General features: G+C 42.0%; 1 protein-coding gene across 1 annotated transcript in view; it reads left to right on the plus strand.

The window, feature by feature from the left end:
* The first annotated feature begins 7,661 nt into the window (after positions 1–7,661).
* The window catches only part of GNE (glucosamine (UDP-N-acetyl)-2-epimerase/N-acetylmannosamine kinase), a 61,060-nt gene continuing 51,093 nt past the window's right edge, over positions 7,662–17,628 (plus strand). Inside the window, exon 1 of the mRNA XM_010846048.1 lies at positions 7,662–7,815. Coding sequence (XP_010844350.1) covers positions 7,765–7,815 — 51 coding nt within the window. The 5' untranslated portion in view covers positions 7,662–7,764. The remainder of the gene's footprint in view (positions 7,816–17,628) is intronic.

Here is a 17,628-nt window from a genome sequence, read left to right on the forward strand (position 1 = left end):
CGAGGGGCCTGGGAAGATCACTGATGGCTCTTAGGAGAGCTGTTTCAGGAGTGTGGCAGGGCCTGAAGACAGAAGGGGAAAGTCAGGAACGAGTGGGCGGTTGGCAGGCGGAGACCCTAAGTGTACCCCATTCTCCCAATATGCTTTCACGAGGAGGGAGAGGCGGGGCGCTGACATGCAGGGGACATTAACAGGGAGAACTGGTTTGCACTGGTTGTGTTTGTTTTTGCCCTAGAGACACATGCAGATACTCAGAGAGGAAGCCCTTGGAGAAAGGGACAGGCTGAAAAGGTGTTACAAAGGACATATTGACAAAGCCCAGTCCCCAGATCACACTGCAGGTGGGAGGGAGGCAGCCTGTGGAAGCACAGGTGTGACTGACGGGCTCAGGTAAGGCCCGCTAAGGCCCTTGGCTTAGAGTCTCAAGGTGGCACCTCCTATGCTCTCCCCAAAGCTGAGTCTCCCCCAAAGTTGAGTCTCGCCATTTTAACAGGGCCTCGCCTGAACCGCAGGGCAGCCTTGTGAGAAGAATGTGGGCCCTTCAGGGGAAGGAAGAGGGTGAGTCACACACACACACACACACACACACACACACACACACACGACAGCCAAACCCACAGAGCAGGCATGAGTCATGAATTTTTCTTTCAGTCACCTATAAGGAAGAATTAGATGGAAAGCAAGAAAACACCCAGGGTTAAAATAGACCCCTGTCCTTTCTAACCTGCCTCCAATTGCACAGGGGCAAAGGCAGAGCAGAAGAAAGCCTCCAGTCTGGACTTTAGTGCACCCTGACTAGGTGTCTTGGTAAACACACGACAGAGCTTCCTAACCAGTGCAGCAGGTCATCCACTGATCCTCTCAGCCCTGGGAATGAGTGGGGTCTGGGATCCACGACCTTGCCTGGTGCTCAGAGCTTAGAGCTCTGCCAGCCTGTTTGTACATATTGGATTGGCCCAAAAGTTTGTTCAGGTTTTTCCATTAGATGTTATGGAAAAACTGAACGAAATTTTGGGTCAACCCAATAAAAAGACACTCTAATACCTGCTGAATGAATGACTGCCTGAATGTATTCATTTTGATGCATATTAGAAAAAAGATCTATAATTAGCATGTTAATCCTATTAAGATCATAAAAGGCACCATTGAATGAGTGACAAAGTGTATTTACTGTGCACTGGAAAATATATATAATTAGCAAGTTAAACCTATGGTTTCACAAATATTATCTAGGACAAGGCTACATTTAGAAAAAATTGATTTAAAGTGGATTTCAGGAGAAACAAAACAGCATAATTACAAGCAGATCGGACAGGCAGTCATCAGACAACATACACTGTCTCCACCACTGTGGTCACCACTCATGAGGGCCTTGTCATCATTCTGTCTGGGTCTGGAGAGAGCAAGGAAACTCACTGAGCGTCAGGGGCTGCGTGTACATTTTGTGTTGGTGTCTCCTTCCACTTGGTACCAGCCTTCTGAATGTTACCTCTTCAGAGGTACTGTCAGCCTTAGAAAAGTTAAATAACTTGTCCAAGATCAGTCAACTGTAAATGACAGAGGCAGAATTCAAGCTTGGCTCCAGCTGACTTCACAGCCCCACTCCTGTCACTATCTTCCAGGCACGAAGAAGAGTGAGTCAGTCTACAGCAAATGTTCAGCCTAGGGTAGGAAGAAGGAGGGAGTTTCCTTGGAAGGTTCTCTCTCTCCATGAAGTCAGTGATGAGTCCATCTGTTGAGCCATGTGGGGGATTTGAAAAGAAAACACCCTAACTGCTAGAAAATGAAAAGAAATCAAAGAACTGGGAAAGGAAGAGCCTTAGAAAGGGCGGAACACCCATGGCATCCCGTGTCAGGAACTAATACTTGTGGATTTGTTCTCTGCAAGATACCTTTACACTTATCCCCACATTCAGGGGGAAGTCTCAAGTTTTCACAAGTCCCCTCCTTTCCTGGAGTAGGTACTCGTGTAGCAGGTTGAATGGTGGTCCCCTGTGTTGGTCAGGGTTCTCCAGAGAAAGAGAGCCAATAGGATGTATTGATTTACAAAGAGAGAAAGAGGTTTATTCTAAGGAATTGGAAAATGTGATTGTGGGGGCTTGGCAAGTCTAGAATCTGATGGGGGAAGTGCCAGGCAAAGACTCAGGGAAGAATTGCAGTTGAGTCCAAAGGCAGTTAGGCTGGAGACTCAGGAAGAGCAAATACTGCAGATGAAGTCCAAAGGCTGTCTGCTGGCAGAAGTGTCCCTCCTGCTCTGGGGAGGTCAGCCTTTGTTTTATTCAGGCGTTCAACTGATTGCGTGAGGCCCAATCATGGAGCATGGAGGACAATCCCTGAATGATGTTTGAGCACATATCTAGGCACCATGGACCAGAGAAACTGACACATAAAATTCACCCCCATCACATCCCCCAAAAGGTATATCCACGTCAAACCCTTGGAACTAGTGGGTATTACCCTATCTGAAAAAAGTTTTGGGAACTAGGTATTTGATCCTGGACCATCCAGGCAAGCCTTTAATCCAATGACAAGGGTCCTTACAGGAGACACACAGAGGAGAAATGCACAGGAGGGAAAGAGGCCACACGGAGACAGGAGACGGGAGTGACAAAACCACAGTCCAGTCAGCCCCTAGAAGTAAGAAGAGACTAAAAATGTTTACTCCCCTGGAGCCTGCGGAGGGGGTGCAACCCTGCCAGCCCCCAGATTTTGGACTTACAGCCTCTAGACAGAGGGGTACACTTACATAGTTGGAAAACACCCAGTCTGCAGTGATTCCTTACAACTGCCTCGGAAAACAAATTCAGCAGGGCAGCGGCGAGTGCCCCTCTCCCTTGCTTGCGTGCTGTGGTTCCTCAGCCTCAAACTTGCACACACAGAAGGAAGGCGAGAGGCAGTCTTCCCCTACTCCTTGTTCTTTTTGGGTACTTCAACTCCAGGCCCCCAGTCCCGTAACAGGACCCTTAGCCTCTCTTCTCCATCTCCTGCCCAGGCCCCACTATGCCAAAACAGCTCAGTTCTGCTTCCCCACTGCTAGCTGGCATCTCTTGCCTGCTCAGCACCCCAATCCCCTGTGCCTGCTTCCTCCCAGACTGCCTGTCCCCAAGGACATGGTTCTGATTATCTCACTGGAGTACTTTATCCTTCTACTCAGCCTTGGCCCCACCTGCTGGTACTGTCACTCAGGTCAGCAGCATTTGTCGTGTGTAATCTAGGAATCAGACCTTCAAATTTCTAGAGGCACCTAAAAGTCTCTGCCGTCTGTAATTTACCCTCTGCTCAGTAATTTCCCATCTCCTCCTCTCCTGGAACACATGGCCTCTGGCCACCCTTTCTAGCAATCTGCTTTGTACCTGCTCCTCCTCTGACTTTTTGGGGGCAAGGGTCCCACTGTGCAGAATATTAGGACCAGCATCTAATCGTGGGCCCTCTTTGAAGTGTTATTTGTTGATCTTTCCTATGGAAGAAGCCATAGGCCAAACGGAAGTAAGGCAGGGGCTAAATTTAACACAAAGAGTTACAAATTGTTATTTCATCAAAGCTGTGTGTTATTTCATCAACACAATGCTTAGCTATGTTTGTATAAGAAAAGATAAGAAACAATGATGTAATGTTTCCCAACCTAGAGTAGTTAAAATTTACATAAGTGTTAACAGGGTCACCAGAAAAACAGGAGGAGAGGCCTGATTTTAAATCTTACATCTTAAAAAACAAATCACATTGCAAAAGCCACTTTAATAATCAAGATATTTCATCAGTATAGATTTGTATTTATTTGTCAATGTATCATATTCTTTGAGTACGAGTATGCTTTCTCTACATTTGAATTTCTTTTAAAAAATCCTCTTTCATATCTTTGGTATAGTTGTTCTCACTTTCAGTAATCTAAAACATGTTGAATCACTTTTAATAGTTCAAATAATCTACCCTAGACATAAATCATGAAGATTAAGACTGAACTGGGAAATTCCCTGGCGGCCAGTAGTTAGGACACGGTGTTTTCACTGCGAAGTGCCTGGGTTCAACCCCTGATCAGGGAATTAAATTAAGATCCCTGATCTAAGAGAGCTAAGCCACCCAGTGCAGCCAAAAACACAAAAACAAATAAAAAGACTGAACTGAACTTCAGCTCCAAAAAGGCCATTCTGTCTGTCTCAGCTTTCTTTCGCCATCTCATGAATACTTTATCCTAGCCCATTTTAATTTAATTCACAATTCATTGAATGCTACTATATTTATTAAGTGCTACTATGTACTTGGGGCTCCCCTTGCGGCTCAGCTGATAAAGAATCCACCTGCAATGCAAGAGACCTGGGTTTGATCCTTGGGCTGGGAAGATCCCCTGAAGGGAAAGGCTACCCACTCCAGTATTCTGGCCTGGAGAATTCCATGGACTATATAGTCCATGGGGTCGCAAAGAGTCGGACATGACTGAGCGACTTCATTTTCACTTTCACTTTCATGTGCTTGGCACTGTGCAGATTCTGGAAATACAAAGATGAACAAAATAGCTGTGGTGCTCCTAATGGAGTCTACTCCCAGTGTCAGCCTGTTGAACTGCTGGGTACTGGGGCAGCAGTTCTCAAAGTGGTCTCAGGACCCTTGGTAAGGGAGGAGGAGTCCCTGAAAACAGCTGTGTGTGAAGCCCAAATGTATTTCTGTGTTCATCATAATACAGATTATTCTCATTTTTTTTTTTGCAGTACTTAGGGTCTTTACGGTTGCTGTGAAGGCCAAGGTAGTGAATAACAAACTGTTTATTGCATCTAAGAGAAGCAAAAGATTAGGTTACTGCAAGCCTCTGGTCACAACATTTTTGTCAACTGATTGATATATAACCTTGTTTGGTGTGTGTTTCTGTTTAAAAGACAATTTACTGCGAGAGAATGGGAAACTTTGAGGACATCTCCCATCTACTTCCCTACCTTCCCTGGGAGATTATCATGGTATGATTTCTCAGGCCTTCCAGGTTCTGAGGAGGAAGGGGCTTCTGCCCCAGTCCCCTCAAAATAGGTCTTCAGAGTGTGAAACTCCTTGCTGCAGCCTAGAGCAGGCTTCAGCAGTAAGATGTCCCACATCCCACATTGCAGTCTCCGGGCCCTTTTTGTCTCTGTGTTGTCATTTTTGGTGTCTGTACAGGGACCAAGGGAGTTGGCACCCTAAAAGTAACTTGTTGTATATTTACTCTTCAACCAGCCAGGCCCATCTTTGGCCTGATGCGTGCTTAACAAATATGAGCAACCGAAGGGCAGCTGTTGCATGAATTGCCTGCCCAGGGACACTGCTCACAGCTGAGCCATGGGGCCCCCAGAGCCACAGCCTGAAAACCAGCCATGAAACTATTTCCCAGGTCAGCTCTCAGTGCTGGGCTTTACTGATAGAGACTAGAAAAGAAGGGAGAGGACTTTTTAAAACAGAGTTTTTATGTGAGAAAAAGCAAACTGGATGTGAAGAGATGAATGGGAATGAAGAGTGGACATTAATCAGAAAATGCTGCTGAGGGTTATGAATACCCTTCATCGTATTTGGGAAATGTAAGAAAATTTTTGAGTTATTTTAGAATTACTCTTTGGTGGTCCAGCTGGTTTCTCCAGTTGCAGCACTGCTTCAAGACCAGACCATGGTTTGCTTCAGAGTCCATAAATACTGATATGTAATGATTAACTAGGAATTTCTGTGCCTGGAGGGGAATCCATGATGCCTAACACTCCTGAACTTCCCAACCAAATTGCAGGAGACAATTCTATTATTTTTTATGTAATTATAAATTCCATAAGCTTTCTACATGTAAATATTTCAGTGGAATTTCTTAGTAGGAATATTCCCATCATTTGCTATTGTGCTCAGTCGCGTCTGACTCTTTGCAACCCTAGTCCGCCAGGCTCTTCTGTCCATGGGATTTTCCAGGCAAGAATACTGGAGTGGGTTGCCATTTTCTCCTCCAGGGGTTCTTCCTGACCCAGGAGTCGAACCTGCAACTCTTGCATCTCCTGCATTGAAGGCAGATTCTTTACCTGCTGAGCCATCAAGGAATCCCATCATTTGGGGCAGAAGAAATTTTTATCGTGCAGGACAATTTCTGACATTGCAAAAAAGTTCTTATCCAGTAAAACTAAAAGCATCTGTTGCTCATTGTGACAAATAAAGATTATCCCCCCCATACACATTTTGTAATACATCCCTTTGGGGTATGGAACTGCCTCCCTTGAGAATGATTGCCACCCAGAGGTAGACGGAGAATACCTGGGAATTTCAGCTCCAGCCTCCCTCAGCCTAACCCTGTCATAATGTTTATTTCACTCCTGCAGTCATCTTGATGGTCTGAGTAAAGGGGCCCCATCCTGAGAGGCATTGTTATGAACTAAACATTTGTGCCCCCCAAACTCACATGTTGAACTCCCCCCAAATATGATGTCTTGGGAAGTGGGACCTTCACTGGGAAGTGGCAGGAGCATAAGAGGTTTTGTGTTTCACTGTCACATGTGATGCTTGCTCTGGATTTTGGTTGTTGTACTTTAATGAGTTAAGGAAGTTTCCAGATATCCTACATGACAAAAAGAGATTTTCTCTTGGTTTCCATTTTTTTAAATTGGAAACAGGTGGAGCAAACACTTTTCCAAAATCTAATTTTTGTAATTTTTCTCTTTTGTTAATGTACCAGATCATATCAAAAGACCTCTAAAGCTGGATCACCCTCACAGTCCAGAGACCAACATTTGGTCGTTTGGTATCATTCTTTTCATACATAGTTAGATTTTATGTACTATTCTTTAAGTCAACTTCACTTCTCAGTTTGTGCCCGCCTGTGATAGTTCAGTAAATGTGCTAGCCTGTGCTCAGCCATATGCTCCCCCACTCCATTCATTCATTTTTAAAAACAGCAGTATAGAGTGTTCTCTTCTTAAAAACTGATTATTTTTTTTTGGCTGTGCAGCTTGCAGGATCTTACCTTCTCAACCAGGGATAGAACCCCAAGCCCCCACAGTGAAAGCTCCAGAGCACCAGGAAATTCCCCCAAATAGATTACTTCTAATCTTAGCTTTCCTTAAGTAGAATGTACAGTTATGTGGTAGATAAGGCTAGGACGGTGATGTGTTCAAATGAACATACACCAGTGAAATCAAAATAAATCATCAGCTTATATCCCTTGCCACCAATCTGGCTATGGGGGGGTCCCTGAGCCCCCAAAATATAAGATTCCTCCCTTATAAAATGTATCAACAGTTTTCAGTCCTGATGCAGCTTAGATAAAGTGCAACGGTACTGATTTTCCTTCAGTCTCAGGAGACTAAGGGTTTTAAGTATCTTGAGGCCTGTGACTGTGAAGGAACCTTAAATTCTCTTGTTTAATCTCTTTATTTTCCTTCTTTGCTCTAAACAATACATCAGTAAATGTTTTGCCTGTGTGTGAACCAATATGAAGAACACTATTGAGATTTTGATCGTAGATTTTTGTTTCCACCTTTAAGAAACTCAGAGGAAGAAAATTTTTCTAGTGGAAAATAAAATCATCAGATAGAATAGGGCATCCAAAACAGGAAACTAACACTCAGACACTGACTGTCCTACTTCTAAGCTACTGTCCCAGGCAGACAGGAAGAGTTGAGAGTCACATTTTTTTTTTTTCTTCCTTTTCAGAGAGGCGGAGCTCAAGATTTAGTTTGAAATTCAGACGGCTATTTATGACTGCTCTGTGGTAGTTAAACCAAGAGAACAAACGGCTGCTCTGCTCACTGATTCAGACACCAGATACAGAGCTCCGGGATGGAAATTAACGTGTATCCTCACCATGCCTTGGGCTTTCCAGGCCCCCATGTAAGTAACTTAGCGATTTGATAGAATTTTATCATTGAAAATGCAATCAGGGAAAAAAAGGAGAAAATGGTCAGGAGGAAGAGGAAAAGCTTTGGTTTTAAATCTATCACACCTAGAAGTTTTTCTAATGTCATTTTTTTTTTTTTTTAACTGCTGACTCCTGGTAGCAGTAATTCTTTGGTTGCTAGTTGTCTCTAAGTTCCTGTGTTGAAACTCATAGCCTCTTAACAATTCTAAACAAAAAACCGAAAATGAAATATTTCCAAAAGATTCCTGATGCTTTCCTCACATAAAGAGGGTAAGCTTTTACTTTTTGAAACATCTGCTTCATAAATGTAGTTTTTTCCCATAAGTGCAGTGTTTACTGCAATTACGTTTATTTTTTCCTTTGCTTTTGAAACATGGTATATAGAGCTGCCTGACTTGTAGTACTTTTTCTCCCAGCTATTTACCTATTGACTGACTATACTGGTGAGGGAAGTACATTTTTTAATTTAATTAGTATCTGAGCCAAATTAAATGGAAATTACTTATGTTTATCTATATATAATATATATCATATCATATGCTATATTATAACATAGCTTATTTAGCCTCAAATTTTTACTGAGAAATATGGAAATGCAGATGTTTCAGAAAATCATCATCACAATTCAGTTTGGTGATTTATTAAAAAATATGTCTATATATATTCAATTTAAAGATCATTTATAGCTAAGGAATTGATTTATAAGCACCTTTCAATCAAATTATGTCATTCTTACAATTATTTTCAACACAGTCTACTAGTTATATCACTAATGCCTAATTTCAATTTATCTTCTTCAATGAGAATTTATTATTTTTTAATAGCACTTCCATTTAAATTCAGGGTCAGATTTTCTGATCTTCTAGTTGGAACTTTGTAGGTTTTTTTTTTTCCTCATGTCATCAATGAAATGTGAGAAATGGTTGTCTCTGGTTACAAAGTTACTCCTATTTTTCAAGTGACTGCTTTTTTAAAATTCACTTTGAAATGACCATTTCATCTATCTGCCTAATGTTTGGTTGTTCTACCACCACATCAGCTGTGAAATTTCACATGGAGTATGGCCGCTTTCAAGTACTCTCCCACTTGATAGTCCAACCATGTTTTCCAATACTTCTCAACAGAACTTCTCCTGTCAGGGCTAGTCTCAATCCCTCCTTATTATCTTCAACCACACTGTATTCTCATCTAGGAAAATGCTCATGTAAACTGTAAAATGGGTAGGATTTCATGGCAGACTGAGTTTGAGAAAGAAAAGAGAAGTCAGGAGCAGCTCCCAGGTTACTGGGAGGGTGACTACCACCACTGAAAATTAGAATGGAGAAAGGCCAGGTGTGGGGGAAGAGGAAAACTTCACTGCGGCAAACTGAATTGAAATGCCCATGGAACACATGCGGAAAAAGGTATCCTAAAAGGAGTTGGATATTTGGATTTGGACTGAGAAGGCTGGGCCACAAGTTCAGATTTAGAAATAATGTTAATGGTTGTTTTTTAAGCCCCGCAAGTAGATGAGATCACATCATGCACTAAAATGAGATGAAAGGAAGGCTAAATAGGGAAGCCTAGGAACCTTTAAGTAGGGGTTTGGTGACATATAGCAGACAGAGAAATTGGAGGTGGGTGGCAAATCAGGAGATATCATGAAGCCCAGGAAGAAGAAAGCTTTGAGAATAAAGCAGTGGGGACTTCCCTTGTGTTTCAATGGCTAAAACTCTGAGTTCCCAATGCAGGGGGCATGGGTTCCATCTCTGGTCAGGGAAGTAGATCCCGCATCCCACAAATACAGATCCCGCATGCTGCAACGAGGGCTGAAGAGCCTGTGTGCCGCAACTAATGCTCAGCACAGTCAAATAAACTGATTAACAACCACAACAAAAAAAGATAGAGCTGTGACCATAAGTGTAAAGAAGGGGTTAAGAGAATAGAAGGTGGAGGGCAGAGAAGATTCTGTGCAATGGGCAGTTGGATGAAGTGAGCTGGAAAAGAGGGAACCTGGCCAGGAAACACCACCGTTTATTGTAACATAAGGTGCAATAAACTGGGTTTCCACGGAACTTTACTCCTCATGCAATTAAACAATGTCGAAGAGTCTATTTAAGACTTATGTAACTACTCTATATAAAATATTACAGAAAGAGTTCTGAACTGGCCAAGAGTAAAAGTATAACAAACTGGGAGCCAGGAACATAATAAAAACCTGGTGAAACAGGTAGGGCAAGAAATGTAGTTGGCTGCATTAGGCTAAGAGTGAACAGTGTATTTCAAGACAGATACACATTTTATTGGGTGAGTTATGCCTATCACAGGTCTGTCTCTCCAACCCATCTCTTGCTTCAGGTCCTCAATCACAAATTCAACATATCCAGATCAGATCTCATTGTCTTCTCACTTACTCCAGTCCATCCCCAACCTGCTTCTCTACTTCAGGGACAAGCACTGCCAGCTACCCCATTGCTAAAAGTGGAAACCTGTGTCATTCATTCTTTTCCATTGTCATCTTTTCCATCTCATCTCTGCCATCAAGTTACATTCATTTTTTCTTCACATTCTTTTTTTTGGACAGGAAAGTATGATTTATTGGTGGGTGTGAGTAAGGAGGGAATAGTGTCAAAGCTCTCACGAGTGCAGGCCCGCTATTTGTCCAGAGGGTCACGATTAGGAATGTATTTGACCCCACAGTCATCCAAGACGAGCCGCTTTTCTGCCACCATGTTTTCAAATTCATCCACATTAAACTGAGTAAATCCCTACTTCTTGGAGATGCAAGTCTCCTGGCAGCCCAGGAACTTGAATTTGGCCCTGTGTAGGGCCTCAGTTGGGCTTCCCTGGTGGATCAGACAGTAAAGAATCTACCTGCAATGTGGAAGACCTGGGTTTGATCCCTGGATTGGGAAGATACCCTGGAGGAGGGCATAGCAACCCCCTCCAGTATTCTTGCCTGGAGAATCCCCATGGACAGAGGAGCCTGGAGGGCTACAGTCCATGGGGTTGCAAAGAGTTGAACATGCTGCTGCTAAGTCACGTCAGTCATGTCTGACTCTGTGTGATACCATAGATGGCAGCCCACCAGGCTCCTCTGTCCCTGGGATTCTCCAGGCAAGAATACTGGAGTGGGTTGCCATTTCCTTCTCCAATGCATGAAAATGAAAAGTTAAAGTGCTCAGTTGTGTATGGCTCTTTGCAACCCCATGGACTATAGCCTACCAGGCCCCTCTGTCCATGAGATTTTCTAGGCAAGAGTGCTGGAGTGGGTTGCCATTGCCTTCTCCCAGTTGGACATGACTATGTGACTAAGCACAGCACAGGGCCTTGATCATGTACACCTTGTTCTGCAACTTGGACATTATGATTTTGCCAATGTGGACCCTGGCCACTCTGCCCTGGGGCTTTCCAAAGGCACTACACACACCTGTCTGGAACCTAGATTGGGGACAGCATGTCAATCATAAATGTCTACTGGAAAGGGCTGTCTCCAAAATACCTTAGGGCAACCTGCACAGGCTACAGGCTTCCAACACTAAGGAGGCTGCTGTTTGCAGCCCTTGCACACTAGGCCCCCATGGGGAAAAGAGAACAGTTGGCTCAATGGGCTGCAAATCTCTACATTCTTTTGACTCCATTCTCTTGCTTTTCAGTCCCACCACCACCACTACCGTACTGAAATAGTGTTCTTAACTGGCCTACCCTCTCCTAGTTCTTCCTCCTCTTCCCTATCCATCTCCCACAACTCTAATGAAGTAAATCTGATCAGGTCCCTCCGTGACATAGCTGGCTAATTAAAAAAACCTCCCAGTTCCACTGATGAGAAAGAAGGTCTGACCTGCTTAGCATGACATCATGCTAACAAACCCTGCCCTACATCTTGGCTGACCCAGCCTAACCTGCTGACCCAGCCTTGCCCCACATCTTAGCTGCATCTCAAGACTTTCTGCCTCCTCACATCCACCTTCTAACACTGCTAAGTTTCTCCTTGTTCTTTAACTCACCATGTTCCTTTACATTTGATTTACACTAAAGCCTGAGCAATAGTATTGTTCTACTAAGATCATTAGCTTGGGTGCTGGAAGAGGGCAGAATGGGAGAAGTTGAATATAAGTGATGAGGACCAGCCATAGAGAAAAGAATAGAGGTGGCCATGACCTTCGTTAAGAGATGTGATCCTGCATTGAACTCAGTGCTTATTAGACTGTATTTCTTAAATAAATCACAATTCAAGGGAAACAAGTATATCTAATAGAGATAATGTCAAAGAATTTGTAATTTGATGAGAGAAATAAGACATAGAATGAGGCAACTAATGTGACTGATTTTTCCTAGGTTCATTATAAAATGTCAGATTAATTGCTTTACACTCATAAATATATCACTGACTCAATGGACATGAGTTTGAGCAAACTCCAGGAGATAGTGAAGGACAAGTAAGCCTGGCATGCTGTAGTCCACAGGGTTGCAAAGAGTTGGACATGACTTAGCAACTGAACAGCAACAACATACATATATACAGACATTCAAAGATACTAGATAACTAATAATATATTAGTATAATATTAGTATAATTAACTGATCAATGTACTAATTAATTAGTATAACTAATTATAATTAGTATAATGCTAATATAATATTAGCATAATATTAGTATTAGTATAATAATAATATATGTGAAACATGGTGGCAGGAAAGTGGATCATCCTGGATGGCTGTGGGATCAAGACAAGTCCTACAGAATTTGGAGGACGACAAGAGTATTTGGGGATAGAGTGTTCAGGTTACATTTACAACAGAGATAGAACTTGCAGTCTGAGTAGGGCATACGTAGCAGGAGGAATAACCTTCTAATTATGGGAAATGACACAAACAGAGGCAGAAGAGGATGTGTTCAGGGCAGAAGAATCTGGGTAGGGGAATTATATTGATAAGGACAGGAAGAGGTCAGGGTGTGATTGTGGGGTCCCTTCAATGTGTACTTGACCCCTCGGCATACCTACATACTTTACCTAGCAGAGAATGGGTACCACTGAAGTTGTTGGTTTTTTTTTTAGTCACACCTAGTTCCCTGGCAATGGATGAACCTGTGCCTGCGGTGGAAGCACAGAGTCTTAACCACCGGACATAGTGAATGCAGTCTTTTAAGCAGATTAATCAGGCAGTAGTGTGCAGGACAGATTAGAAAAGAAAGGGAATTCAGGCTGAAAGAGCAGTAGCACAGTAATCTAGGTCTGAGATGTCATAGTTTTTTATTCTAAGACACTATTGAATAATAGGTTTTTGTAATAAAAAGCTCTACATTAAATGTCTACACTGATTATACAATTTTAGGTATATAAAATTACAAAAATGCTGGCATCTCAGAATTAAGAACATAAGATAACGATCTGAACTAAGGTGATAATGAAAGGAATGAGAAGAGTAGATGCAAAAAAGAAAAAATCTTGAATTTGGATATTAAAAGTCAAAGGAGGTTAAAATAAGATTCCATTGTTTTGAGTCTGAATGAAAGTGACAAATTGTTACCATTAAAAGAAGTGGCAAAGTCAAGAAGTAAAAAACCAAACTAAATTTTATGTAGAGTTGGAGGTGAGGAAATATCTAAGCCAATATAAGATATTGGCTTAGAACTAGGAAGAAAGATCAGGCCAGAGTATTATCCAAGGAATTACCTACATACAAGTCATAGTTGGGATGGAAAGCTGAGAGTGAATGACATTCTGAAAGACCAAGTGTGTAGAAGACCAGTGGGAAAAGGTGTCATTGCAAGGGAGTGCCCACATTTCAGGACAGAAAGGAGGGTAGGAGGAAAAAAACAGAAATTATTTGAAAGTTTGACTTAGATCCAGAGTAGGAGCATGGAAAACATGAGGAGAGATTGAGGTCTTCTTTTCACGCTTAGAATTTATTGTCGTTCACCATGTATATTTGAGTGTGTCTTAAGTATTCACAGTCTGGGCTTCCCTGGTGACACAGTGGTAAAGAATCTGCCTGCCAATGTAGGAGATGCAGGAGACATTGGTTCGATCCCTGGGTCAGGAAGATCCCCTGGAGGAGGAAATGGCAACCCACTCCAGTATTCCTGCCTGGAGAATTTCATGGACAGAGGAGCATGGCGGGCTACAGTCTATGAGGGTCACAAACAGTTGGACATGACTGAGCATGCACACCTCTAAGTATTCACACAGGTATGAAGAAGCCCACAGTGGCATCCAAAGGAACGTCCATGTGGGCCTGCACCTTCATCCTTAGCTGGATGCCAAGTACTAACTGTGGGCTGTTCCTCAGCTCCAGAGGTTCTGGACATATACCTGGGCTGGTTCCTCAGCTGTTGTGAAGAAATCATGAGATTTTTCTGAAGGTTTATTCCTTAGGAGATCCTTTAAAGTCCAAAAGAACATACTTCCCACATTACTCTTTGATGAGCAGTTATTTAGGAATGTAATTTTGTTAATCCAACTTTTTATAACAAGATCAAAGTTAAAAACGAACTAGTTTCTAACACTTTTCCAGTTCAGCTGGAATAACTGTGCCAGTTCAGCTTTCTGGATCCTGCTGGTCAGGGATGACTGAGCTCTCTCTGGCTTAGCTCATTGCCCTAGCAAGACAGATAAGAAACAAAAGTATTTATTAGTGCAAAATATGATACTTTCATAGCCCACAAAAATACATTATGAAATTGTCCAATGAAGGGCAATATTTCACAAAAACACACACATGGTCATTGTATTTATTTGTACTTTTCTTCTATAATTGGGAAAACTAGCACAGGCATGGCTCACCATGGCAGGCACTCTAAAAAGCTAATTGGCTGACATGATTAGTAACTGGGGATGTGAACAGTGATGATATTATCCCCAAATATGAACCTGAAAAAGGCTCCTCTTCTTGTCACAAATATTTTAATCAGGATGTTTGTAAGCATATCTTATAGTCTCATGCTCTTACAAACCTGAAGTTGACCCATACAGTTCGTTCACATTGTTACTGAATTATTTTCAGCCAGTATAAACAACCCTCACATGACTTTCCCAAGAGGAAAAGAAGTGCTTTCTCCTCTATATAGTGAAGCCTCATCACTGTCACAGAAGTAATTCTCTCTTGTGAGGAGCTACCCACCTGACTTGGTTAGGCTGTAAGCAATCTGGCTTATGCAGTGATACTTCTTTGTAAGGTGTGCTTTATCTCTTTATATACTCAGGAGACTCTGACAATTAAAAGGTCATGGCTGAAATACAGAGTGGGGTAGAGGCAACAGCTAAGGCAAGGATATTTATTAAACAGAAACATCCAGATAATATGGTGATTAATTGCTCAGCTTTTCCCATCTGAGGTCGATTTCTTCATGATACGGGCCAAGAGCAGGAATGGCAAGTTCATGTCACCATTTCCACCTCTTTTCCACACACATCCCACCCACCCTCCCCCCTCCCCCCAAAAAACCCACGTGGAAGACACCACAGTTTTTTTTCCCATTGGACTAAGTCTCGGAGTTTGGTGTTAGTATCTTCTGACTCCAAGGAATAGGGAACCTTAAGAAAAAGAGGATTTATTTTAAGGATACACATAGTTTGAAGTCAGAGAGTTATTTAGGATCCAAGGCAAGTCAGACACTGGATTCTTGCCCTATGGCCCCCCTGTTCAACCTCTCGTAATGTATCTGTGCTCCCATTCCTTGACTGACCAATCTTCTTTATATTCCACAGTCTAAATGCTTCAGAGAGTCAGTTTAACATGCTTCCTTAATTACCATTGTATCTATTACTAAGCACAGCTTTGGTTCCAGGTTCTGTCATGGGTCATGGATAGGCAGCCCATGGATACTGGTACTTTTTGTCTTTATCTTAGTGGTAGTTATCCAAGTGTGTTCAGTTCATGAAAACCCAAAATTCAACACATGCTTGTTATGTGCAACTTTCTTTGTTGTATTTTAATAAGTTTATTTTTTTAATTATGCCAAACTGATCTCATTCTCTTTTTTGAAGCACATCAGAAGAATGTCCAGGCATATATGTTCATTTTAAAGATATCTTTAAAAATTTTCTAAGACCATTATGTGTAATTCAGAGAGATATGGGCTGTATAGTAGTTATGTGAATTCTTAACAACTTACCCAAAAATGGACAATTAAGATCACCCTGAAGACAGTTTTCTGTCATGATGTATGTGGGTTCTCCAGTACAGAGAGGAAATGTAGGTCGAGTATGTGGGCTTTTCTGCTTAATAGCTGTTTGACCTTAAGGAATTTTTCCTCCTATGCTTCAGTCTTTCTATCTATGAAATAGAGGTGATAGAGTCTACATCTTAAGATGGTTAGGGGTACTGAGTGAACATAAAGTGTTCAGAATAGCAGGCTACTAACATGTGGGCAGAGAGGCTTTATCATTAAGGTAGAGTAGACATAGAGGTGGGTAGAGGTAGAGCACTGTATCATTAAGTCACCAAGTTAAAGAGCAATACAAGTCCCTGTTAGGATAAATGTGCCCAAAGTGCCAGATGAACATCTGTCAGGGATGCTGTAGAGAGATCTCTTCTGTTAATGAGAAGGCTGAATTAGATCATCTCTCAAGGATTCTTTGGTGATCTAATTGTGCCCTGAATACTAAATTCTGTTTATGGAGTAATTCTATAGTTTCTCACTAAGAAGGGCTGGAGTCACCCATAACAAAATGGGTGTGCTTTGGAAACATCTGAGAACCCGGAGAACCAGCAGCTCATCCATCTAACGTTAGGTGAAAACATGAGAAAGTTCAATAGCCCCAAGCTTGTGAAAAACAACTACCTGTAAAACTGAAGAATCAAGAAATAAACAGAGAGGTTTGTCTGCTTCATTTCTTCTTTAAAATGACCACCTGGCTTTAGCCATCATCTGGAATGTACTTTAGGCTCAAAAGGAACAAACATACACCTTCAGTGATTTGCCAAGAGTATCAAGGTAACTGCCTTGCTTTGTGTGCAAGAAATGTTTGCTAAATTTTTAAAACTCTGATTTTATTACATTACAAAGCCATCAGTACTTTTTTGCAGTTTGTAGAGCCCTCAGATTAAAACCAAAGGAAATCAAACCAAACAAAACATAATGACTTAAGGAGTGGCCAAGAAGATGGAGCAGGAAGACCTGGTGTTCACCTCCTCCCAGAGGCACACCAAAATTGCAATTATTTACAGACAAAGTAATGCTCAAAATTCTCCAAGCCAGGCTTCAGCAATACGTGAACCGTAAACTTCCAGATGTTCAAGCTGGTTTTAGAAAAGGCAGAGGAACCAGAGATCAAATTGCCAACATCTGCTGGATCATCAAAAAAGCAAGAGAGTTCCAGAAAAACATCTATTTCTGCTTTATTGACTATGTCAAAGCCTTTGACTGTGTGGATCACAATAAACTGTGGAAAATTCTGAAAGAGATGGGAATACCAGACCACCTGACCTGCCTCTTGAGAAATCTGTATGCAGGTCAGGATGCAACAGTTAGAACTGGACATGGAACAACAGACTGGTTCCAAATAGGAAAAGGAGTACGTCAAGGCTGTATATTGTCACCCTGCTTATTTAACTTATATGCAGAGTTCATCATGAGAAACGCTGGACTGGAAGAAACACAAGCTGGAATCAAGATTGCCGGGAGAAATATCAATAACCTCAGATATGCAGATGACACCACCCTTATGGCAGAAAGTGAAGAGGAACTAAAGAGCCTCTTGATGAAAGTGAAAGAGGAGAGTGAAAAAGTTGGCTTAAAGCTCAACATACAGAAAATGAAGATCATGGCATCTGGTCCCATCACTTCATGGGAAATAGAT

The sequence above is a fragment of the Bison bison genome, unplaced genomic scaffold, assembly GCF_000754665.1.
Source record: "Bison bison bison isolate TAMUID 2011002044 unplaced genomic scaffold, Bison_UMD1.0 scf7180017864230, whole genome shotgun sequence".
NCBI classification, from domain to species: Eukaryota; Metazoa; Chordata; class Mammalia; order Artiodactyla; family Bovidae; genus Bison; species Bison bison.